Source organism: Sardina pilchardus, chromosome 4 (genome assembly GCF_963854185.1).
Source record: "Sardina pilchardus chromosome 4, fSarPil1.1, whole genome shotgun sequence".
Classification (NCBI taxonomy): domain Eukaryota; kingdom Metazoa; phylum Chordata; class Actinopteri; order Clupeiformes; family Clupeidae; genus Sardina; species Sardina pilchardus.
Genome location: NC_084997.1, coordinates 11,499,713 through 11,523,807, shown reverse-complemented (window position 1 = coordinate 11,523,807; position 24,095 = coordinate 11,499,713). Strand labels below are relative to the sequence as shown.

General features: G+C 42.8%; 1 protein-coding gene across 1 annotated transcript in view; it reads left to right on the top strand.

Moving 5' to 3' along the window:
- The window catches only part of LOC134078306 (titin-like), a 143,195-nt gene that overhangs the window by 58,974 nt on the left and 60,126 nt on the right, over window positions 1–24,095 (top strand). The window contains 62 exon segments of the mRNA XM_062534132.1: window positions 174–437; window positions 547–686; window positions 811–937; window positions 1,050–1,316; window positions 1,431–1,697; window positions 2,055–2,321; window positions 2,422–2,561; window positions 2,714–2,840; window positions 3,427–3,569; window positions 4,129–4,252; window positions 4,448–4,714; window positions 4,805–4,902; window positions 5,007–5,175; window positions 5,267–5,533; window positions 5,640–5,906; window positions 6,011–6,289; window positions 6,458–6,866; window positions 6,978–7,102; window positions 7,196–7,462; window positions 7,664–7,933; window positions 8,092–8,391; window positions 8,494–8,796; window positions 8,986–9,173; window positions 9,275–9,389; window positions 9,483–9,770; window positions 9,896–10,047; window positions 10,168–10,315; window positions 10,416–10,593; window positions 10,798–10,919; window positions 11,032–11,319; window positions 11,436–11,732; window positions 11,828–12,014; window positions 12,123–12,238; window positions 12,348–12,647; window positions 12,753–13,052; window positions 13,164–13,269; window positions 13,392–13,588; window positions 13,695–14,000; window positions 14,093–14,371; window positions 14,476–14,775; window positions 14,885–15,187; window positions 15,301–15,687; window positions 15,787–16,089; window positions 16,193–16,492; window positions 16,590–16,886; window positions 17,008–17,292; window positions 17,643–17,936; window positions 18,036–18,335; window positions 18,434–18,742; window positions 18,840–19,030; window positions 19,119–19,548; window positions 19,902–20,210; window positions 20,297–20,478; window positions 20,966–21,095; window positions 21,195–21,494; window positions 21,585–21,902; window positions 22,005–22,301; window positions 22,407–22,706; window positions 22,820–23,134; window positions 23,217–23,365; window positions 23,497–23,647; window positions 23,780–24,061. Coding sequence (XP_062390116.1) covers window positions 174–437; window positions 547–686; window positions 811–937; window positions 1,050–1,316; window positions 1,431–1,697; window positions 2,055–2,321; window positions 2,422–2,561; window positions 2,714–2,840; window positions 3,427–3,569; window positions 4,129–4,252; window positions 4,448–4,714; window positions 4,805–4,902; window positions 5,007–5,175; window positions 5,267–5,533; window positions 5,640–5,906; window positions 6,011–6,289; window positions 6,458–6,866; window positions 6,978–7,102; window positions 7,196–7,462; window positions 7,664–7,933; window positions 8,092–8,391; window positions 8,494–8,796; window positions 8,986–9,173; window positions 9,275–9,389; window positions 9,483–9,770; window positions 9,896–10,047; window positions 10,168–10,315; window positions 10,416–10,593; window positions 10,798–10,919; window positions 11,032–11,319; window positions 11,436–11,732; window positions 11,828–12,014; window positions 12,123–12,238; window positions 12,348–12,647; window positions 12,753–13,052; window positions 13,164–13,269; window positions 13,392–13,588; window positions 13,695–14,000; window positions 14,093–14,371; window positions 14,476–14,775; window positions 14,885–15,187; window positions 15,301–15,687; window positions 15,787–16,089; window positions 16,193–16,492; window positions 16,590–16,886; window positions 17,008–17,292; window positions 17,643–17,936; window positions 18,036–18,335; window positions 18,434–18,742; window positions 18,840–19,030; window positions 19,119–19,548; window positions 19,902–20,210; window positions 20,297–20,478; window positions 20,966–21,095; window positions 21,195–21,494; window positions 21,585–21,902; window positions 22,005–22,301; window positions 22,407–22,706; window positions 22,820–23,134; window positions 23,217–23,365; window positions 23,497–23,647; window positions 23,780–24,061 — 14,886 coding nt within the window.

Genomic DNA, 24,095 nt, shown 5'->3' with positions numbered 1-24,095 from the left:
TTTTTTCGTTCCTTTGTTTTGATTGATTTCTTGATTTATGTCATTCTTAATTTGTTGCTCTATCTGGAAAAGCATTTTCACAGATGTCATGTAAATATCCTGGCTGCAGTCCTGGAAACGAACAGCACTTTACAAGAATTACTATTTTCTAAGGTCAATTTTCTGTATTGCAGAGGGTGCTGCTCGTTTTGTGGTCAAACTGCAAGATTACACAGCAGTCGAGAAAGATGAAGTCACCCTGGACTGTGAGTTGAGTAAAGACGTCCCCGTGAGGTGGTACCACAAAACGACCGAACTTAAGGCCTCCAAGATGGTGGCAATGAGAGCCGAACTCAACAGAAGGACTCTGACAATTAAGAAGGTGGAAAGCAAAGATGAGGGAGAGTATACTTGTGACTGTGAGACAGACACGACAAGTTGCAGCATTAAAATTGAAGGTAAGCATGTAATCAAACTGTAACTTGGCCAACAACTGCTAATTTACAGTGAGTGCTGTTACAGTGCTGTAACGTCTTTGGGTTTTTTTTACCTTTTCTTTTATCAAAGCACGTGACATCAAAGTTGTTCGGCCCATGTATGGTGTTGAGCTCTTTGATGGAGAGACAGCCCGCTTTGAGGTTGAAATTTCTGAAGATGAAGTCCATGGCCAATGGAAACTGAAGGGAGAAGTCCTGACTCCATCCTCTGTAAGTCTGGCTGATTATGTACCCTTACCTACAGTACATTTACTTTTGTTGAGTTATGTCAGTGTGTCAGTGATATTATGAACAGGCTTAATGCATTCGTTTTTTTCCCTCTCCTTTTCAACAGGAGGTGGAAATTATTGAGGAAGGCGTAAAACACACTCTCACACTGTACAACTGCAAGGTGGCCCAAACTGGAGAGATCGCCTTCCAGGGCGCAAATGCCAAGTGTGCCGCCAATCTGAAAGTGAAAGGTACAACATCACATACAAAGGAATTACCATATTGATTGCCTGGCAGTCCAGTAGCCATAATACGCCACTTGAAAAGTGTTGAATTATATTTGCCTTTGTGTCTAATTTACAGAACTTCCAATCACGTTCATCACTCCTCTGAGCGATGTGAACGTATACGAGAAAGATGAAGCAACGTTTGAGATTGAATTGTCCAGAGTACCCAAAACCTTCCGCTGGCTCAAAGGCTCGCAGGAGCTGGAAGCTGACGACAAGTTTAAGATCCAACAGAAGGACAAGGTGTTCATTCTTGTGGTGAAAGCTGCTGCTTACGAGGATGAGGCCAAGTATACCTTTGAGGCTGAGGACAAGCGAACCAGTGCAAAACTGGTCATTCAAGGTATGTAGCTGACATTATTTTAAATTGTGAAAACAGCTGACAATATCTGTTGTTTCAGTAGTTATTAGGGTATGTGTTCGATGTGAGTAATATTGATTAAATTGTTCTTTTCAGGCATTCGTCTTGAGTTTGTCAAGCCTATCAAGGATGTAACCGTGAAGGAGCGCGAGACTGCAGAGTTCAAAATTGAGCTTTCCCATGAGAAAATCCAGGTGGCTTGGTACAAAAACGACAAGCGTCTGCACCCCACCAAATTGGTGCACATGTCAGAGCTTGGCAAGGTCCACACCCTCTCCTTCAAGGAAGTGTCCATTGATGACACTGCCATGATTAAAGCAGAGGCTCTTGGAAAGACCTCAGAGGCCATGCTCACTGTTCTGGGTGAACATTTAATTTCTAATTTCTAACTAATTTCAATTTTATTAGATGATAGGTTAAGATACTGTACAGTATGTCTCAAGTTGTCTTAAAATGCCTTATGGATTCTTGGTATCTGTATCTTGGATAAACTCAAGTGAAAAATATTAGAAATACAAACGTAATCTGTTTTCCTGTATGTGAAGTATGATGACAAACATTGTAAATGGTAGTAACATATTAGAGTAGATTGTGTGTATAGCAGAAGATTGAAATTAAACACGTTTTCCATAACCAAAACAACTGGGTTTAAATGATAATAATAACATTGTACAATTCAAATATTGTAATTTTAATTTCCTGTGAATGTTTGTATTTCAGAGGGAGATGTTTACTTTACCAACAAACTGCAAGACTATACTGCAGTGGAGAGGGATGAGGTTGTGCTCATGTGTGAAGTCAGCAAGAGCTCTGCTGAGGTTAAGTGGTTCAAGGATGGCAAGGAGATTGTGCCCTCCAAGAGCGTCCAAATTAAATCAGATGGAAAGAAGCGTAGTCTTACAGTAAGGAAGGCTGAGAAGGCCAACATTGGTGAATACACCTGCGACTGTGGCTCAGACAAAACCACTTCTAGGCTGAACATTGAAGGTAATGAACTGCCCAGTTTATGTACTTAATTATTTATTTACATCCTTGTGCTTACAGTTCTGTTCAATGATCTTTCTGTTGTTTATTTACCTCTTCACAGATCGTGACATCAAGGTTGTGCGCCCCCTGTACAGTGTTGAGGTAACAGAGACAGAAACTGCCCGATTTGAGACTGAGATCTCTGAGGAAGATGTCCACGGCAATTGGAAGCTCAAGGGAGAAACCCTGCACCAGTCTGCTGTAAGTGTCTAGCTTGTTACCTCCTTATAGTTCACATTTGACTTCTGTAGGCAATGTGATACATGTTCTCACAATGTGAAAGAAATGATAAACAGTCTAATGAATTTTTGGCTGAAATTTAGATTAATTCTGTTTTTGTTATATTTTTTCAGGATGTTGAGAAGAAGGAGGAAGGCAAGAAGCATATCCTTATCCTCTACAATGTGCGCATGGACATGGCTGGTGCAGTGGATTTCTCGGCTGCCAATGCTAAGTCTACTGCACAGCTTAGAGTTAAAGGTGAGACAGCCACATACTAACTTTACCCTCACTCCTCCTCTCTCTCTATCTTTCTTTCTGTCTCTCTCTCTTCTACACCCACCCATACACACACACACACACACACACACACACACACACACACACACACACACATGCACACAAATCTTAAATATAGATTTTCTATAGCAAGTATACTGAATCAATTTCATTACTATCAGTTCATTTCTACTGGAATTCCAGGAAAATTCTCCAGGATGTTGAGTGACAGCAGCAGACAGCCTGGCAGGGATAAGTTAGTAGCCAATCCGGTGTCAGGGCTATTTTAGGGGCACCATTCCTTATCTAGAGTAGGTAGAAGACGATTGGCAGACTGTCCAGCATGCCCATCCAAGTTGACCAAATGCATTGTAAGACAGATGAATATGCTAATTGAGAAGCCTTCTCTGTGATAAGTGTGGAGTGCACAGCTATTCTGGATGCCCTGAAATTCCAGAGCAATTGGCTGGTCGAAGCAGGAGAAGTGATGTACATCAGCGATCACAGATTTGCCATTTTGACTGGGGACAACTGAGGTGATTTAAAATGTCCTTTGCACATTCCACAGCACGAACAGTCAGCGCCACAAGGCCTCTGAAGGATGTTACAGTCACTGCTGGGGAGACGGCCACCTTTGAATGCGAACTTTCCTTCGAGGGAATAGCTGTTGAATGGGTCCTCGCCGGACAGAAACTTGAGCCGAGTGACAGAGTAAGTTCACCTACCCCATATTGTTATGAAACAAAGTCATGGTACTGCGTATGAATGGAATGATAGTTAGTGCAGGTGATCTGATATGAAAGCATTTTTAATTTGTGTTGGAAAATATTGAGAGCATGTAGCTACAGTAACTACACAACATTTGATGGGCTCTGTTATTCTTTGACACCTACGTTTTCTGCATATAAGGGCTGCCTGTGGGGCCTATCATGACAGCAGGAGTGTCCATGATGCAGGCTTCTCTGATAAGAGTGAACTGCTTAGCCCTGACAGCGTTCCTGTAGTTATTTTTAACCCCCTAAGTTAGTGTGTTTGTGTGTGTGTGTGTGTGTGTGTGTGTGTGTGTGTGTGTGTGTATGTGTGTGTGTGTGTGTGTGTGTGACTGCTGCACAAATGTTGAATGAATGAATGAAATGAATATTTAGGGTAGACATTACTTTCATGCAACAGTTCTAAGTTGGCAAATGAATAAAGAGCAGTGTTCTTGAGATGTGACAATAAAAAAGTAGTCGGGTAAAAATGTTAATTTTTAATGATTTGCTATCAACAGGTTGTGGCCAGGTCAGAGGGCAGGTTGCACACACTCACACTCAGAGATGTTAAACTGTCTGAGGCTGGAGAGATATTGATGACAGCAAAGGATTTCAAGACCAAGGCACAACTCATTGTGAATGGTATGTCTGTGTTTTTAAACTCTTTAATTCATTTAATTGGCTCCTAATCAGTATCAAATGTACAGACCATAATGTGTATCAACTCAACTCAAAATTGCTGTAAGTCTTGCTTATGACAAAACAGCAGAGTTGTTGAAAAGAGGTAATTTGTCATATGCCATAGTTCCAGCAACTTCTAATTTGTTTTCTTCACAGAACCTGCCGTTGAGTTCAGCAAACCTCTGGAAGACCAGACGGTTGAGGAGGAGGCCACTGCCACCATGGAGTGTGAAGTGTCCAGGGACAATGCAGAGGTCAGGTGGCTGAGAGAGGGACAGGAAATCCGCAAAACCAAGAAGTATGACATGGTGGCCGAAGGCCGTATCAGGAGGCTCATCATCAAGGACTGCTCGCCCGATGACTCCAAGATGTACACATGTGATGCCAAGGAGTTTAAGACCTCTGCCTTCCTCAGTGTTGAACGTAAGAGGAGTATTTTATTCATCACATAAAAGCACCAAATTGCCATGTAGGTATAAGATAGTTCATATCATTATTTGTTCATATTTCCAGCACCCCATGTTGAGTTCTCCAAGCCTCTTCATGATGTTGAGGTTAAAGAGAAGGAATCTGCCAGATTTGAGTGTGAAGTGTCACGTGAGAATGCTAAGGTAGGTCTGAATATATCAAATCTTATACAACAGATTCAATTACCCAGATGATCCCTGTCTCTCTTTTTTTTTTTGTTTTTCACCCTTATTTTTCTTGGTTTTAGGTGCGCTGGTTCAAGGATGGCAGTGAGATCAGAAAGGGAAAGAAGTATGAAATCATTGCCAAGGGAGTACAGCGTATTCTTGTTGTCACAAAATCTGTGTTTGATGATGAAGCTGAATACGAATGTGATGCAAGGACTGCCAAAACTTCTGGCATGCTGACTGTAGTTGGTGAGGAGTCATTTTCTATCATTTAGTTTGTTTGCTTAAATAAACAACTATTAAATTATTAATGAATCATGATCACATGTCATTTCTACAGAGGAGGAGGCAAGATTCTCAAAGAATCTGTCCAACGTTGAGGGAACAGAAACAGACAGTGTAAAAATGATCTGTGAAGTATCCAAGGCCAGTGCAGAGGTCGTCTGGTACAAAGGTGACGAGGAGCTGCCTGAGGGTGGTAGATACGAGCAGATCCAAGATGGCCGCAAGAGGATCCTTATCATTCAGGATCTGCGCATGGATGATGTCGGAGAATACAACTGCAGACTACCTAACTCTAAAACATCAGCTAATCTGAAGCTCAATGGTAAAACATTTACCTTCATGTATTGTTGTATAGCTCCGAATATACTGTACTTTTGAATGTGTTTTGATAGAATTCACTTCTTAAAAAAAAAAATCTTGTTATCCAGAACTGGCTGCTGAGTTTATCTCCAGGCCAAAGCCCCAGGAGGTGGTTGAAGGTGAAAAGGCAGAGTTTTCGTGTTCCGTCTCCAAAGACACACACGAGGTCAAATGGTTCCGAGGTGACAAGGAACTTCAGGCAGGCGATAAGTATGACTTTGTCTGTGACGGCAAGAGAAGATCGCTCGTGATCAAGAACTGTGAGCATCAGGATGAGGGAGGCTACACCGCTTTCATTGGCACAGTCAAGGCATCAGCCGACCTGACTGTAATTGGTAGGCATTGAATGATTCCCATGAAACTATCAATGTGTCTCAAATAGTCTCCACCCAAAAAAATTGTCTCATTTTGTTTTTCAACATTTTGTATCTTCTCACAGAGAAACTCAGGATTGTCACACCTCTCAGAGACACACCAATGAAGGAGGGAATGGAGATTTCTCTCAACTGTGAGGTCAACTCTGATGGAGCCAAAGCAAAATGGCTGAAAAATAATGAGACCATATTTGAGAGTGGCAAATTCATCATGACTCATAGGGACACCGTTTTCTCCCTGAGAATCAAGAACGCTGAAAAGGCAGATGAAGCTGAGTACACCATAACACTGGCAAACCAGCGTGGTGAACAAGCTTCTTGTTCTTGCAAAGTCTCTGTAGAAGGTAAATACATTTTCATTTATATACTGTACAATACAGTAATATGATACGATATGCATCGTACTTTCAATACCAGAGCTCAACAAATAAGGTCTGTTCTAGTGCCGCTGTTGCTTCAGCATATCCTTCTGTGTTGATAACTGTGTCTTCCATTTCATTTTTTGCGTGCAGAGGAACAGCTCAAGATTATTGAGCCTCTTGAGGACTGTGAAACACAGGAGAAGAAGACCATCACATTCACATGCAAGGTGAACAGACCAAATGTAACAGTGAAATGGATGAAGGGTGGTCAGGAGATCACCTTCAGCAAGCGTATCCTGTACAGGGTGGACAACAAGAAGCACACACTCACCATTAAAGACTGCATCATGAATGATGAAGGTGAATACGCCGCCGTGGCTGGATCCGACAAGTCAACAGCCGAGCTGATCATCAGTGAGGCACCTACTGACTTCACTGGACAGCTCAAGGACCAGACCATCACAGAGTTTGAGGAGGCTGAGTTCTGCTGCAAGTTGTCCAAAGAGAAAGCTAGCGTCAAGTGGTATAGAGATGGCAGAGAGATCCGTGAAGGACGAAGGTAAGGCCATTTTTATCTGCTGACTCTTAACTGTTGAAATGCTAGAAGAGAAGGATTAATCTGTACAGATCAGATTAGACAATCTACTCATTCTACTGTCTTGGCCTTTAGGTACAGATTTACGAAGGACGGAAAGAAATGCAGTCTTTTCATCAAGAACTGCAGGCCCGACGATGAATGTGAATATGCCTGTGGTGTGGAGGAAAGAAGAACCAGGGCTAGACTCTTTGTTGAAGGCAAGAACAATCGATTTTAAAGGCATTCCCTCGTCATCCCTTCTAAATATGTTGTCAAGCTCACAGCAATTCTTGTGTTTGTCTTCATTATAGAGACCCCTGTGGAGATTGTTAGACCTCCTGCAGATGTGTTTGAGCCTCCAGGCTCAGATATTGTGTTTGAGGCTGAGCTGAACAAAGACAGGGTGGAGGTCAAATGGATGAGGAACAACATGATCATTGTCCAAGGTGACAAGTACCAGATGTTGAGCGAGGGCAAAGTTCATCGACTCCAAGTCTGTGAAATCAGACCTCGTGACCAGGGAGAATACAGAATCGTTGCCAAAGACAAGGATGCCAGAGCCAAGCTTGAGCTGGCTGGTATGTACTAGTTGATTTATTTGGTCTGTTCTAATGCTTGCATTCACCTGGTATTTAAAAGCATTATCCACTATACCATATACATGTATGTAAGATAATAATAAAATAGTAATGATTGTTATAAGTAATAATGAAGTCACACATATTAAGCAGCATAACAAACGATTCATACTGTATGTATTTGCGTTTTCACTTCCACAGCTGTGCCAAAGATCAAAACTACTGACCAGAACCTGGTGACAGATGCTGGAAAGCCTTTTGTCATGTCTGTTCCATATAATGCCTACCCACGTGCTGAGGCTGAGTGGTTCTTCAATGACTCCAGCTTGCCATTCCAGAACGTCGATACCTCTGTAGAGAGAACTGACTACAGACTGAAAGACCCCAAGAAGGCAGACCAGGGCCGTTACAAGGTCGTGATCAAGAACAAACATGGAAAGGGAGAGGCTTTCATCAATCTGGATGTCATTGGTGAGTCTCATCTGAAACATTTAACAAAACTCAATCAGTAATTACACTTGACTATTGCAGTTTTAGATTTTTCCATCCTATAAACTGAGATTATGTTCTTTGGTGCTAAAGGTCCATTGGCTGCTCATTCACTCTAATGACATTATTTTTTCCCCCAGATGTTCCTGGGCCCGTCAAGAACCTGCAAGTGGTTGACACCTCTGATGGAGAGGTCAGCCTTGCTTGGGAGGAACCAGAGAACGATGGTGGCAGCAAGATCATTGCTTATGTTGTGGAGAGACGAGATGTCAAACGCAAGACATGGACTGTGGCTACTGACCGTGCTGACATTCCAGAATACTGTGTTGGCGGACTGAACAGGGACAACTTCTACCTCTTCCGCGTCTGTGCTCGCAACAGAGTCGGACATGGAGAAACCGTTGTTACGGACAAACCTGTTCAGGCTAAGAACATGTTTGGTAAGATAATATTCATATGGTAGACGTCTGTACTTAGCACCTAATGTAAGTCTGATTGTTCGATGTAAATGATATTCATTGTCTTTAATTATTCTGTTTCAGATGTTCCTGATGCTCCTCAGAACGTTATGGTTGGAATCGTCAATAGGTATGGTGCCACTGTCTCCTGGGAACCTCCACATTCTGATGGAGGATCTGAGATCACAAACTACGTAATTGAGCTCCGTGACAGGACCGCTGTGAAGTGGGAAGCTGCAATGGTGACCAAGGCTTCAGATCGCACTGCAACACTCACTGATGTTGTGGAGAACAAGGAGTACATCTTCCGTGTCAGAGCAGAGAACAAGGCCGGTGTTGGCCAGCCAAGTGCTGCCACTGATCCAGTGAAGATCATGGACCCCATTGGTTAGTTCAGTTTACATTTCATTACAATTTCTATTAGGGGTTTCGTTTATACGTTTCTGGGTTTTTACCACATTGCCACATGATGCACCGCACATCACAGTTTAGTATTTTGAAAGATATTCATTCCTGTCTATTACAGTATTTCTTGATATACTTTATATGATAAAGATATACCGTATGTCATTACAGAGAAGCCAAGTCCACCACTGAACTTCAACCACTCACATCAAACCAAGAACTCTGTGCAGCTTGACTGGGAGACTCCCATGAACAATGGAGGCAGTATGATCACAGGCTACATCATTGAGAAGTGTGAGGAGGGTTCAGACAAATGGCTGAGATGCAATGCTAGGCTCTGCCCAGACCTTTGCTACAAGGTACGTATGTAGCCGATTGTTTAGTGATTTGATGGTTTTATGTGTGTTCAGATGTTATGTGATGAAAATAAACGTTTTTATCTTATCTGCTGTCTGTGTAGGTATCTGGACTGAAGGCTGGACAGAAGTATCTGTACAGAGTAACTGCAGAGAATGCTGCTGGAGTTTCTGACCCAGCCGACACACTGGGACCCCTCTTGGCAGACGACCCACATTGTGAGTCTTGTACCTTTTGTGAAACATCACATGTGCACTAGGTATTTGGCATTGGAATGTGCAGTAACACATTTCTTTAATCTGGTTTTTCAGCTGCTCCAACAATGGACCTCAGTGGATTCAGAGATGGCCTAGAGGTTATGGTTCCTCATGCTCTTATAATCCGGGTCCCCATCAATGGATACCCCACACCCAAAGCAAAATGGTGCTTTGGTGATAAGGAGCTGAGTCCTCAAGATGAACGTGTGACCATGACAACTAAGCAGACCTACACAGAACTGGTCATAACCCCAAGTGTCCGTCCAGACAAAGGAACATACACTCTGACCCTGGAGAATGATGTCACCTCTATCTCTGGAGAGATTGACGTCAATGTCATTGGTGCGTTATTTGTCTCATAAACTAAACAAATTATTTTCACACAGGCAAAATTTCATAGCATTTTAACAATATGTTGTATTGTATACAGTATGTGTTTTTCATGGTCCCTTCCCTTATCTTTGCAGCCGCTCCAAGTGCACCCAGGGACTTCAAGGTTCCTGAGGTCACCAGACACCATGTGCACCTCTCATGGGAGGCTCCAGAGCATGATGGTGGCAGCCCTGTCATTGGCTACCAGATTGAGAAGCGTGAAACGTCCAGAAAGACCTGGGTCAAGGTTAGTTTCCCTGCTTTTTCAACTGTAGCCGTGTTTTTTGCAGAACAAAAAACACTGCTATTGGTAATGCCTTTGGTGTCTGACTTTGCATAAGTCTAAAAGTTTGATTTCTTTGTGTAGATCATTTCTGGAGTGCAGGACCTGGAATACACTGTCACTGATGTCATTGAGGGCAAAGAGTATTTGTTCAGTGTTACCGCTTGCAACAAATGTGGCCCTGGTGAACCAGCATACATTGATGAGCCTGTCAATGTCTCCTCACCAGCAAGTATGTCCATTCTTTCCAATCAATTTCTCATAGTGACATGTTTTTAAAAATTGTGGATTTTGGAAGACGAGTATGATCTATGCATGTGTTTGAATTACAGCTGTTCCTGATCCACCGGAGAACCTTAAATGGCGGGACAGGAGTTCTAAGGGCATCTTCCTTCAATGGGAACCTCCTAGATATGACGGTGGCGCAAACATCAAGGGCTACATTGTGGATAAATGCCAGCGTGGAACTGACAAGTGGGAAGCTTGTGGAGACCCCGTACCTGAGCTGAAGTAAGTGGAAAAATAACACCATATAATGTCTGAATACTGTTTGGTTTTTTATTATTATTATTCTTTACTATTTCTATTATTCTATCAGTCGCATGCCATGTATCTCTACTCTACATTTATAGGCCATTTTTGTTTTCCGAATTGGTACAAGGATTAAAATAAATTGCGTGGTATATAATGATTTTGCTTTGTACTTCTCCTCAGATACCAAGTAACTGGCCTCACTGAGGGACAGTGGTATGCTTACCGTGTAAGGGCGGTGAACAGACTGGGAGCCAGCAGGCCTTGCCGTGCTACAGATGAAATCCAGGCTATTGATCCTAAAGGTATTGTTTTCTCCACTTAATTTTCATGATCCTGAATTCTAGTTTGTCACAGTTTCCATTGTGTGGTGTGAAGAGTCACCAAGGTCACTGACTTCTCTGTTTGACTTAACAGAACCTCCAGAGATTCTGCTGGATGTCAAACTTCTTGCCGGACTGACTGCCAAGGCAGGATCAAAGATTGAACTCCCAGCTGATGTGCTTGGCAAGCCTGAACCACGGGTTAAATGGACCAAGGCTGACCTTGTCCTTAAACCTGAGGAGAGGATCACAATTGACACCAAACCAGGTCATTCCATACTGGGCATTACTAAGACAACCAGAAGTGACACTGCTACCTACATTATTGAGGCTGTGAACTCCTGTGGCCGTGCAACTGCGACAGTTGATGTCAACATTCTTGGTGCGTGTTTTGTTTATTGCTTTCTCATAATCGTTTTATTAGTTTCTTTTTGTACCATGAATTAATAAAGTGATTCAATTTGAATATGTTGTTGATATGTGTTCAACCTTTCACAGACAAACCTGGCCCACCCGCTGCCTTTGATATTTCTGACATCACCAACCACTCCTGCTCCCTGGCCTGGAATCCACCCAGGGATGACGGTGGCTCTGCTGTCACCAACTACATTGTGGAGATGAAACTCATTGACAAGGAGGAGTGGAAGAAACTCTCTGCCACTATCAAAGCAACCACTTTCAATGCCCAGAAGCTGGTGGCCTTGAAGGAGTATGTCTTCAGAGTGTCTGCTGAGAACCAGTATGGCATCGGTCCTCCTGCAGAACATGTGCCTATAGTGGCCAAATATGCATTCGGTAAACTATCATATTCTGAAGTGTTGATTTCATGGTGAGCTTTCACACTGTACAATTTTGAGTTATATGACTTTGCATTTTGCTCTTTTGTTCAGATCCTCCTGGTGCTCCCACTAGAGTTACACCCTCTGATATTGCAAGGGATGCTGTGACTCTGACATGGTTTGAGCCTGATGAGGATGGTGGTAGCCCCATCACTGGATATTGGATTGAGAAGTTTGATCCAGAGAATGACAAATGGATCAGATGTAACAAGCTTCCCATCAAGGACTCAACATTTAGGTAAGAGCTTTGTGAGAAAATGTAGAATCCTTACTTGACTCTTTTGCCACTCAACATTATGCCACCAATTATGCTTTATGAGTAAAAAGGGCCTGATTCAAATTTCAGAGTGAAAGGACTGCCAACTAAGAAGAAGTACAAATTCCGTGTCCTGGCTGAGAATCTTGCCGGACCAGGAAAACCAAGCACAGAGACTGACCCAGTCCTGATTAAGGATCCAATTGGTATATTCTCTTTTGAAACAGACCAATGCAAAGACTCAAAGTTTCTGTGGTGCAACATTAAACATGTATATTATAAATCATTGTGCCTCCATCACCTCTCTCTCCCTAGACCCTCCATGGGCTCCTGGCAAGCCTGTCATCAAAGACATTGCCAAGACCTTGGCATCTCTTCAGTGGACAAGGCCTGAGCATGATGGCGGTGCTAAGATTGAGTCCTATACCATTGAGTTCCTCAAGAGTGGAACCGAAGAATGGGTTCGTGCTGCCGAAGATGTGCCTACGACTGAACACTGCTTGAAAGGACTCATGGAAAAGCAGGAGTACTCTTTCAGAGTAAAGGCTGTTAACGTTGCTGGTGAGAGTGAACCCAGTGAGCCGAGCGATCCAGTTGTCTGCAAGGAGAGACTCTGTAAGTGAACTCTTATCAACTTGAGAGACCATTATTTATTATTCTGCATTGGTAAGTAAATTGCTTTGAAGAAAGGAATGATTATTGTGTTTAAATATGATTTAGTTGCTCCATCACCTCCTCGCTGGATTCAAGTGACTAACATCACTAAGCTTGATGCTGACCTGAAGTGGACTGAACCAAAGTCAGATGGTGGCTCTCCAATCACCAACTATGTTGTGGAGAAGAGAGATGTCAGGCGCAAGGCCTGGCAGACTGTTGACACCACTGTAAAGGATTGCAAGTATACAGTCACACCTCTGAACGAAGGCTCACTGTATGTATTCCGTGTGGCAGCTGAGAATGCCATTGGCCAGAGTGACTTCTGTGAGCTGGAGGACTCTGTACTGGCCAAGGATACATTTAGTAAGTCAATCATCTTTCTCATTGATGACAGTATTTATTGAGATGTGTAGTCCTGCTTACAGTAGCTAAAATGTGAACATCCTTGTAAGAAGTATTCATTCTTTTTTTCAGCTACTCCTGGACCTCCTTATGCCTTGACTGTGGTTCAAGTGACAAAGAGACATGTTGACCTGAAGTGGGAGCCTCCCAATAGTGATGGCGGGAGACCAATTACAAAGTATTTAAATTCTCTACAGAAGCATATATTTCAGTCTACACCTGTTTTACTTTTCAACTTCTTCAAGGTATCTTTGCCTTTGAGAGATATCAAATGTAACTTTTTTGTTTTTGCATTTTTAGGTATGTCATTGAGAAGAAAGAAAAACTGGGAACACGCTGGATGAAGTCTGGAAAGACGGCGGAACCCGAATGCAAGTACAGGGTGACTGATGTTGACGAGGGAACCGAGGTCCAGTTCCAAGTTCGTGCTGAGAATGAGGCTGGTGTTGGTGATGCAAGTGAACCAACTGAGGTTCTGACTATTGAGGACGCAACAAGTATGTTTCTCAGTGCTGCACTGTAAATTCAACTGCAATTGTTCAATAATCATTTGATGACTTTGAAAGACACATAACATCTTACTAATGCATTGTTTCATTTTAGGTCCACCATCACCTCCAATTGAGGTCAAGATTGAGGATGCAAGCAGAGAGCATATTAATATCACATGGAAGGCACCAGAGAAGAACGGAGGAAGCCCAGTCACTGGTTATCATGTTGAAATCTCTGAGGCTGACACTGAGAAGTGGATGAGAATCAACTCTCGTCCAGTCAAGGAGCTGAAATTCAAGGCAGAAGAGGGCATTGTTCCAGAAAAGCAATATGTGCTCAGAGTTCGTGCTATCAATGCTATTGGTGTCAGCGATCCCTCTGAGATTTCAGACAAGGTCTTTGCCAAGGATCCTGATTGTAAGTGGTCAATAAAAAGTAAACTATTTAGATTGAAGCAAGCATATGTGTTATGTATTAGACTGTACATTTTCTGTTCTTTTCTCCTGAAGCATCTCCAACGATTGACGTTGAGACCCAAGAGATTGTAATTGTTGAGGGAGAGAAATTGCATCTGAAGCTTCCATACAACGCCATCCCAAAACCAAACATGGTTTGGAAGAAGGGAGAGACTGAGCTGAAGACTGATGACAGGATCACCCTGTCCTGTGAGCTGAAGACTGTGCGCTTGGAGATGCCCAAAGTTGTGCACGCTGATGCTGGAGTGTACACAGTCACTCTGGAAAACTCACTTGGCTCTGTCACAGGCACAGTCACTGTTAAAGTCATTGGTAAGTCTGTGTCTAAAGATTTTGTCTTTTGAAATGCAATGCTTGTAGTGCATCAAAATATATGTAAATCCACAAATCACAATGTTATTTATGTAAATGCACAGGCCTTCCTGGACAGTGTAAGAGCATTGATGCCTGTGAAGTCACCAAGAACTCCTGCAAGATCACATGGGAACCTCCAGAGAATGATGGTGGCACCCCCATCACATCCTACGTCCTTGAAAGAAGAGAGGCTTCAAAGAAGACTTTCCTGCCTGTGATGTTTGGCGACAATGTTGTTGAATTCAAAGTCAAGGATCTTTACTTGAATCTAGAATATTTCTTCCGTGTCAAGGCTGTCAACAAGGTTGGCGCTGGAGAGTATATTGTACTCCGCAACCCAGTTATCACTCAGGATCAGAAGCGTAAGTCCAGTTTAGCGTGAGATTTAGATGACCAAAAGTCAACTTCTATTGACTCATAATGATAACAATGTATTTGTTATGTTTACAAGGATATTCTTACATTTTGCAGAGCGTCCAGACCCACCCATTGATGTCCAGGCCATCAACCCTACCTCTCAGTCTATCACAGTTACTTGGAAGGCACCAGAGTATGATGGTGGCTTGCAAATCAAGGGGTACCTGTTGGAGATGATTGAGAAAGATGGCGATAGGTTTGCACCTTGTGTTGACTCTTTGGAGCCAGGTTTCACATACACCGTCAAAGGCCTCACTGAGGGCCAGGAATATCAGTTCCGTGTCCGTGCTGAGAATGCTGCTGGTGTCAGTGAGCCATCTCGCAGCACACCTCTGACCAAGGCAGCTGATCCTGTTGGTAAGATATGTTACGGTCTTAAAGAATGAGACATTTCCCTCTGATTATTTTGTTAGTGATTTTTAGTGTTGTAAGTCAGTTAACGTAAAGTCTGTGACATTGTCCCTTTTCAGATCCACCTAAAGTCACCCTGCATGCCCGTGTCCAGGATGGGCTGGCTCTCAGGAAAGGTGACGAGATCAGGGTGGATGCCTTCATCTCTGGCTCGCCATACCCAACTGTTACATGGCTGAGGAATGATGAAAATGTCAAGCAAGAAGCCAAGAAGAAGACGATAGAGATTCCTGTCTTCAAGAGGAAGAAGAAGACAAAGGAGGTGGAGCCTGAGCCAGAGGAGTTCCATCCTCCTCTAGTCGACCGTTTGTCCTTTGACCAGAGCAAAAGAGGCGAGACAGCCTTAATGGTGCGTGACTCCATTCGTAAGGACCATGGCAAGTTCACCATCGTGGTGGAAAACCCCCATGGTGTTGCTAGAGCATCTTGTGAAATCAACGTCCAAGGTAACACCATTTTGAAAGCACATCCAGAACAAAGCATTTCTCATGGATGTTTTTCAAGATTATACCGAAATCTAACTTGTTTTTTTCTGTAACCTCCAGATAAGCCTGGCAGGCCAATCAACTTTGAATTTGAGGAGATCAGAAACACCTCAGTTATATGCAACTGGGAGCCACCTCTGGATGATGGTGGCAGTGAAATCCTGAATTACATTCTTGAGAAGAAAGACAACAAGAATGAGGAGATCGGCTGGGTCACCGTGAGTTCAACAGTGAAGGTCTGCAGCTGCCCTGTAACCAAGCTCATTGAAGGAAAGGAATACATTTTCCGTGTTACTGCAGAGAACAAGTTCGGATGTGGACCTTCATACATTTCTGAGCCACTCATTGCCAAGAACCAGTTTGGTAAGAAGCCGTTTTTTTATTCAGGTGTATTTTTGAGGAAAATATGTAGTATATTTGTTTAAATTGAATGATGCATTATCTTAATGGTGGCTTTGTTATGCAGATCCACCTGATGCACCAAACATGCCAAGAATTGGGGAAGTTACTTCAAACAGTGTGGCTCTCTCATGGCATGAACCCAAAGACAACGGCAGCCCAATTCTTGGCTACTGGGTTGAGAGGCGTGAGATTAATGGCAAATACTGGACCAGAGTGAACCGCAACCTCCTCAGTTCACTCTCAATCAAGGCAGAGGGACTCATGGAAGGCCTGACATACATTTTCAGAGTCTGTGCAGAGAATCTTGCTGGCCCTGGCGAGTTCAGTCCTCAGACTGATCCTCAGATGGCAACGGATGCAATTTGTAAGTTTTCAGACATTCTTGTTGTTATATTATACAATAATAGTAATTAAATAATAAGCATTATGTACACACTTTTAAATGCAAACTTAATTTTCAGTGCCTCCTGGCCCACCTGTTCCGAGAATTGTTGACACCACCAACACGACTGTTAACATCGCCTGGAAGCCTCCACTGTATAATGGTGGTGGAGACATCCTTGGTTACCACATTGAGCGCTGTCTGGTTGGCGAGAAGGACTGGGTTCGTTGCACAGAGTTCAGGTGCAAGGAGTGCAAGTACACGCTAACAGGACTGACAGAAGGCTCTGATATTATCATTCGTGTCTTCGCCGTCAATGATGCAGGCCATGGCCCACCTGGAGTGACTGAACAGGTTCAAGTGAAAGAGCCTGAAGGTAACCAAAAGTATTTATGCATCAGAATAGATTCATTCATTGGTGAACATTTTTGATGTTCCTTTAATGTGCATTTCCCCCCCACTCAGACTAACCTCTTAAATGTGTTTGAATGTTACAGAGGCTCCAGTGGTAGAGTTAGATGTCGCTGTGAGAAATGGAGTTATCATCAAGGCTGGTGAGAGTCTGAAGTTGCCTGCCTTTGTTGCTGGTAGACCACAGCCTGAGGTTTCATGGACCAAGGATGATGCTGAACCCGACAAAGAGCGTGTTGTTATTGAAACTATTGGAAAGAACAGCACTCTTTTCATCAAGCATGCTGTGAGAACAGACTTTGGCACTTACCAGATCACTGGAAAGAACACTAGTGGAACCAAGTCTGCATCTTGTAAAGTGGACGTTATGGGTATGTTTTTTTTTTCTCTATTTGATTGTGGTTATAATATTATAGGGTTAGGCGATGACCCCTTAATTGGCATTAGATGTGTACAGTAGTCTAAAACATCATGATGGACGATGATAGTGTCGAGAATAGTAAACACTAATTGCATAAGTCTGTACAGAAATAAATGTATGATGTTCTATGTAAAATTATAAAATATTATATAGGCTATGGCCTGAAATTGAACAGACATGTTTGTTAATCTGAACACTTACATGTGCACCAACAAATGGAATATGTCTCATGACATTACACTGTATTACATGTTTTGTCTTATTACATTTTTTTGCTTCCTACTTTCTTTGATAAACCAGATGTTCCTGGACCTGTGGTTGATCTTAAGACTACTCAAGTGAACAAAAGGATTATATCTATGACTTGGTCAGATCCACTTGACAATGGTGGAAGTGACATTATGGGCTATGTCGTGGAGAGAAAGGATGCTAAAATGCATATCTACAGACAGCCCTTGGAGACTGCTGCTTGCAAATGTGACATTGTTGGCCTTCTTTCGGGAGATGAGTACAAGTTCCGTGTTGTGGCCAGAAACAAATATGGCCTTGGAGCACCAGTTGAGTTGGGCCCTGTTCTTGCTGCCGATCCATTGGGTAAGAAGCGATAGTCATTGTCAAACGTTTCAGAGATGCTTGACACTTATCATGAAATTATGAAAAGAGAGAGATAACCATAATTGTTTGTTGTTCTAGGCGTGCCCTCTGCCCCAGAGAAGCTGCATTACACTGATAGAGGCAAGACCTGCATCACCCTTTCCTGGCTGCCTCCTCGCAGAGATGGAGGCAGTCCCATTATTGGCTACAAAGTTGAGAAGATGAGACAGGACTCAGATGAGTTCGACCCTGCCAATCGTACGATCTGCAAGGACTGTACTCTGACCGTGGAGAACCTGTCCGAGAACATGTCTTATCAGTTCCGTGTCAAGGCTATCAATGAGGTTGGAGATGGCGAGCCATCAAAACCCATGTCTGCTCGCATCCAGGATGATGAAAGTATGTTTATCACCTAGAAATTAATTATTAAGCTATTTATCAAATGAAATGATGGAAGATATATTAAACTAATGCTAATTTTATCTTGTTTCCTCTAGTTCCCCCAAGCGTTACATGGCTGAAGCACTTCAAGAGAGACTCTATCATTGTCAAGGTCGGTGAAGCCATTGACATTCCAGCTGAGATAGTAGGTCTGCCACTACCAACCTTTGAGTGGTCCAAGGATGGAGTCGTGATTGACAAGCCTCCTGAGACAATGACACTTGAAACTGAGGAGATTAACAGAACAACAATTCACACCAAGATCAGTATCCCTGTGACTGTCAGACAAGATACTGGCGCATATGTACTTACAGCTAAAAACATCTATGGCAAAGCTGAACCTAAAGTCAAAGTGGAAATTTTGGGTATGACTTTTCAGTAAAGTTTGTCAGTAAAATTATACAAGTCTTTGTAAAAAACTTAAATTCCTAATCATTGTCATTTTGTCATTTTTTTTTACAGATCGCCCTTCACCACCAAGAGATGTTGTGATCTCTGATATCGAATCATCATCCTGCTACCTCACCTGGGGTGCTCCAGATGACAACGGTGGAAGTGATATAATGAACTACATCGTTGAAAGGCGAGATGCCAGCAAGAAGAAGTCTGACTTTGAGCAGCTGTCATGCGTTGTTGTTGACAGGCGATATGCGGTTAGTTTTTGCCAGACTTATTTTATGTCATGTCAAGTTATTGTAAACTTGTAAAAAGTTTTTATAACGCAATTCTTTTCTCTTCAAGGTCCATAAGTTGAATCCCTATGGTACCTACCAGTTCAGAATTTTGGCTGAGAACAAGTTTGGAATCAGCGATGGTTGTGAATCTGAGAAGGTTGAACTTAAGGATCCATTTGGTCTTCCTGGACCTCCCAGGAATCCAAAAATTCTGGAATGCACCAGCAGTTCCATGCTTGTCACTTGGGAGCCACCCAAGGACAATGGTGGATCTATGATTCAGGGCTACTGGCTGGAGAAAAGAGAGAGAGGAGCAGTGTACTGGGGCCGCGTAAACAGAGCTCCAGTCACAAAGCCTGCTGTTAAGGGACTAGAGTACAAAGTTCTTCGTCTTATTGAAGGTTCAGAGTATCAGTTCCGAATAATGGCTGTCAATGCCGCTGGAGTTGGACCCCCAAGTGAGGCATCTGAGGCCCGATGCGCCGTGGATGCCAAAAGTAAGTAGAATGTTCAGCCACAAAGTTGTTTTCTTACATGCTGGTTTTATCTGCAGACAAGATTATGTGAATGTTATATGCAGGCATATTATACAGATAAGAATAAACAAGCAATATAAAAGCTAAATAAAAGATAATCAATGTACATAATGCAATGTGGTTGGCTTTAACACCATGAATGGGAATTAAATGTGATGTGTGAGTGTATGTACAATACAGTATTTAATTTGATCAGCTATTTGATATTATGAGGTTTGATATGGGTTTGATGATGTGATGTTTACATAGCTGATTAACAAGCATACAGTATTCTCAGTCTTGTAACTGAATACAAACTCTTTCTTATCTTACAGACACACCTAGTGCACCATCAAGTCCAGAGATTGCAGACAAAACAAAGAACAGTGTTACACTTACATGGAACCCACCAGAAAAGGATGGTGGAAGTCCCATCAAAGGATACATTGTTGAGTACCAGGAGGAGGGTGACCTGGAATGGAAGAGAGCAAATAAGCCAGAAAAACTGATTCCAGGCACAACATTCACAGTTCCTGATCTCAGAGAGAACAGGAAGTGCCGGTTCAGAGTCATTGCAGTGAATGCTGCAGGAGAATCGGAACCAAGTGCAAGAAGTGCCGATACCATGGTTCAGGATGTCCTTGGTAAGACTTTTGAGAAGTGAGAGCGAGACATTATTGACATTTTTTTTGTGTGTGTCCAACTAATTATGATTTTTTTGGTTATCCAGTGGAGCCTGCTATATTTGTGGATGTTGACGTGCAAGAGCTTGTGTCCATCCATGCTGGTGCACCCATCAAAATTCCAGTCACCATCACTGGACGCCCTATGCCTAAGTTCTCTTGGAACTTTGAAGGTGCTGCAGAGACTGAGAAGAAGAATGAAGTTCATACTCTTCCTGTGGATGTAGAGGTAAACAGACTTGGTTTAGCCACCTTTTAGCAACCAATAATGTAATCACTGATTAATTAACAATTAATAATGATCATGCTATAAAGTCAATAATGTAATAACTTGCCAATAACAGTTCTGAACCAAGAACGTAATAACGTTTTGCCAATATTGTTAAAAGTTATTTAAGCATTATCGCACGAGTGGGAGTGGTGTTGTTGGCCAATATCGCCACGGCTGTGGTTCGCCGTAGTAGTACACATAATGGCCGGGTTTCCCAGATTCGTTAAGAAGTGCTTAGAACTTCTTATTAGGAGCACTCTTAGGAGAACGAATCTGGGAAACGCAGCCAATATAAGTTGTAGTAAACTAAAATGTAATAATAACTTTATTACATTAAAATTATTACGCTGTTGGCCGGTATTACGTTATTGGCTGCTACATACAGTCCACACTGCAGCATCAACTTGTGACATTTTATACAAACATAATTTACCAATATTCACAGGTACAAGACACTCAGACAACATCAGTCATCACAATCCCCGAGAGTAGACAGGCACACACAGGACGTTTCATCATCTCTGCTGAAAATGCAGCTGGGCATAAGAATGTGAAGGTCCGAGTTGCTGTACTTGGTAAGTACAATATATCTACAACACATAATTTCATATTTTTACTATTTTCTGATCAGATGTTTGACAATATAGCTTTGCTATTTTATTTTATTTTTTCAGATCTGCCAGGCATCATCAGAGACCTGAAAATCAGTGATGTCACCCGTGGTACATGTAGACTGTCTTGGAAACCACCAGCAAATGATGGTGGAGATAGAATCAAGAGCTACTTCATTGAAAGGAAAACTGTTGAGGGTAAAGCCTGGACCAAGGTTAACCCAGCATGTGCCAGCCTGTCTATGCTTGTCACAGACCTCAGTAATGGACAGGACTATATATTCAGAATTCGTGCTGAGAATAGCCTTGGATTTGGACCACCCTACGAAACCGAGGAGAGTACCAAAGCCAGGGATCCAATTCGTAAGTAAAATACTTGACTGATTGATTGTGCCATTATCTACACAAAAAGGAATGAGGCAAATATTTATTTGTCCTCTCTCTTCCCCCCAGATCCTCCTGATCCTCCAACGAGAGTCAAAATTAGAGATGTTCATAAGCGCACTGTCACACTGACTTGGAAGCCACCAAGGAATGATGGTGGAGCCCCTGTTACCCACTACAGTATTGAAAGGCTGTCGTGGGACGATGCTGACGATGGAGAGGATTCGTGGAGACGTATCAACCGTCGTGAAGTTGAGGACCTTACCTTCAATGCTGAAGATCTTACTGAGGGTGGAGAGTTTGAGTTCCGCGTAAGGGCTCACAATGAAGTTGGACCAAGCAGACCATCTTCCACTGCTGGGCCCATCATTGTTAAAGACCAGACAAGTTCGTACATGACAGCACAACAGGCTTTCTATTCTGTGTGAAATAACATGACATTAATACCAATACTTTCGGGTGACATTTTTTCTTGATTTTCTATTTCAGAGGCACCATCCATTAAACTTGAGGAATTCCTTGAAGTTGAACAAGGAGCAGACATCAACATTGTGGCTAAAATCAAAGGGTGCCCCTTCCCCACCCTCACCTGGTTTAAGGCTCCAGCTCACAAATCAGACGCCAAGGTCGAGGTGGAGTATGACGAGCACATCAATAAGATTGTGTCTGATGATAGCTGCACTCTGCTGATCCAGCAGGGCAAGAGAGAAGACACTGGGCTCTACACAATCACAGCCAGCAACAGCCTGGGCACGGCCACCAAGGAGATGAGACTCAATGTCCTGGGTAAACCTACTTTAATACTCTGAAATGCAAGGTCCCCTTTCACTGTAATACATACCAAACACTGTAAGACATACATACCACTTAAAATATTTATGCCTCTTTCAGGACGTCCCGGACCACCATCTGCGCCTATCAAATTTGAGGAGATCAAGGCTGAACAGATAACCCTGTCTTGGCTGCCTCCCAAAGATGACGGTGGTTCAAAGATCACTAATTATGTTATTGAGAGACGCGTAACATCTCGTCAGACATGGATCCCTGTGACCAGTGAGCCTAAAGAGCGCATCTGGACAGTGGAGGGACTCATGGAGGGACATGAGTACATATTCCGTGTCAGAGCTCAGAACAAATATGGAGTTGGTGACCCACTGGACAGTGAACCAGAAAAAGCTAGAAATGTTTGCCGTAAGCATTATAAATATGTCCAGACAATAGGAACTTAATGGTTTTCTAAGGGATAACTATTCTCGACCTTTCCCTGATGATGCTAATAACAACTTTATTTTTCCCCTCAAAAGTTCCTCCGGGCCAGTGTGAAAAGCCAACTCTTTCAAGTATCGGAATGGATTCAATGACTGTGAACTGGGAGGAGCCAGATTCAGATGGTGGTTCCCCCATTACAGGCTACTGGCTTGAGCGTAAGGAGACCACCTCCAAACGATGGGTCAGAGTCACTCGCGACCCCATCAAGCCCATGCCTCTTGGTGTGTCACATCATGTGACTGATCTCATTGAGGGGTCTGAGTACCTCTTCCGTGTGACAGCCATGAATGTGGCTGGAATGGGACCACCAAGTGTGCCTACTGATCCAACATTTGCTCGGGACCCTATTGGTGAGTGTTTTACAGTTTTTAATTTAATATGTTACTCAAACCTCAATTCACAGTGTAACAATTTTTTTTTTTTTTTAATCAGCTCCTCCTGGACCTCCTACACCCAAAGTTACTGACTGGACCAAATCTACTGTTGATCTTGAATGGATCCCACCACTGAAGGATGGTGGATCAAAGATTCAGGGCTACTATGTTGAGTACAAAGAGGAGGGCACTGAGGCATGGGTCAAGGTAAGTTTAAACTGTATGCATTTAAACTTAAAAACAAATAGTTTTGCTTGGGTATTTCTTCGTAGTGTCTTTAAGGGACAAAAGTGTCTACCTGAACTGAACATTTATGAGTGTTTGCTTTTTATGATTAGGCCAAAGAAAAAGAAGTGAGAACAACCAGATTTGTTATCACTGGACTGAAGACGAAAGGCCTTTACAGATTTAGAGTTGTGGCATACAATATTGCTGGACTTGGAGAACCTGGCGAGATTCCTGAAGCCCTTGAAGTCAAGGACAGGACAAGTATGTACTTATATTGATAAAGAATATACTGGAACATAATATAATATATGATATGATATGATATGATATGATACAACTGCATACATCTGAGTTGCCAACCTGAAGTCTCTGACAATTTGATTGATTCTTTAGTTTCCCCTAACATCGAGCTCGACCTGTCAGTGAAGGAGAGGATGGTTGTTCACGCTGGAGGAGTCATTCGCATCCTCGCCTATGTAACTGGCCAGCCTCCACCCACAGTCACATGGAACAGAGATGATGCTGCTATACCATCGGACGCTGTTGTTGAGACCACTGCCATCAGCTCCTCTATGGTAATCAAGCCATGCACCAGGAAACACCAGGGCACCTACTCTATCACCGTGAAAAATGATGGTGGAGAGGTGAAGAGAGCCATTGTTGTTGATGTTCTGGGTGAGTAACAGGCAAATCCTTATGTCAGATTACA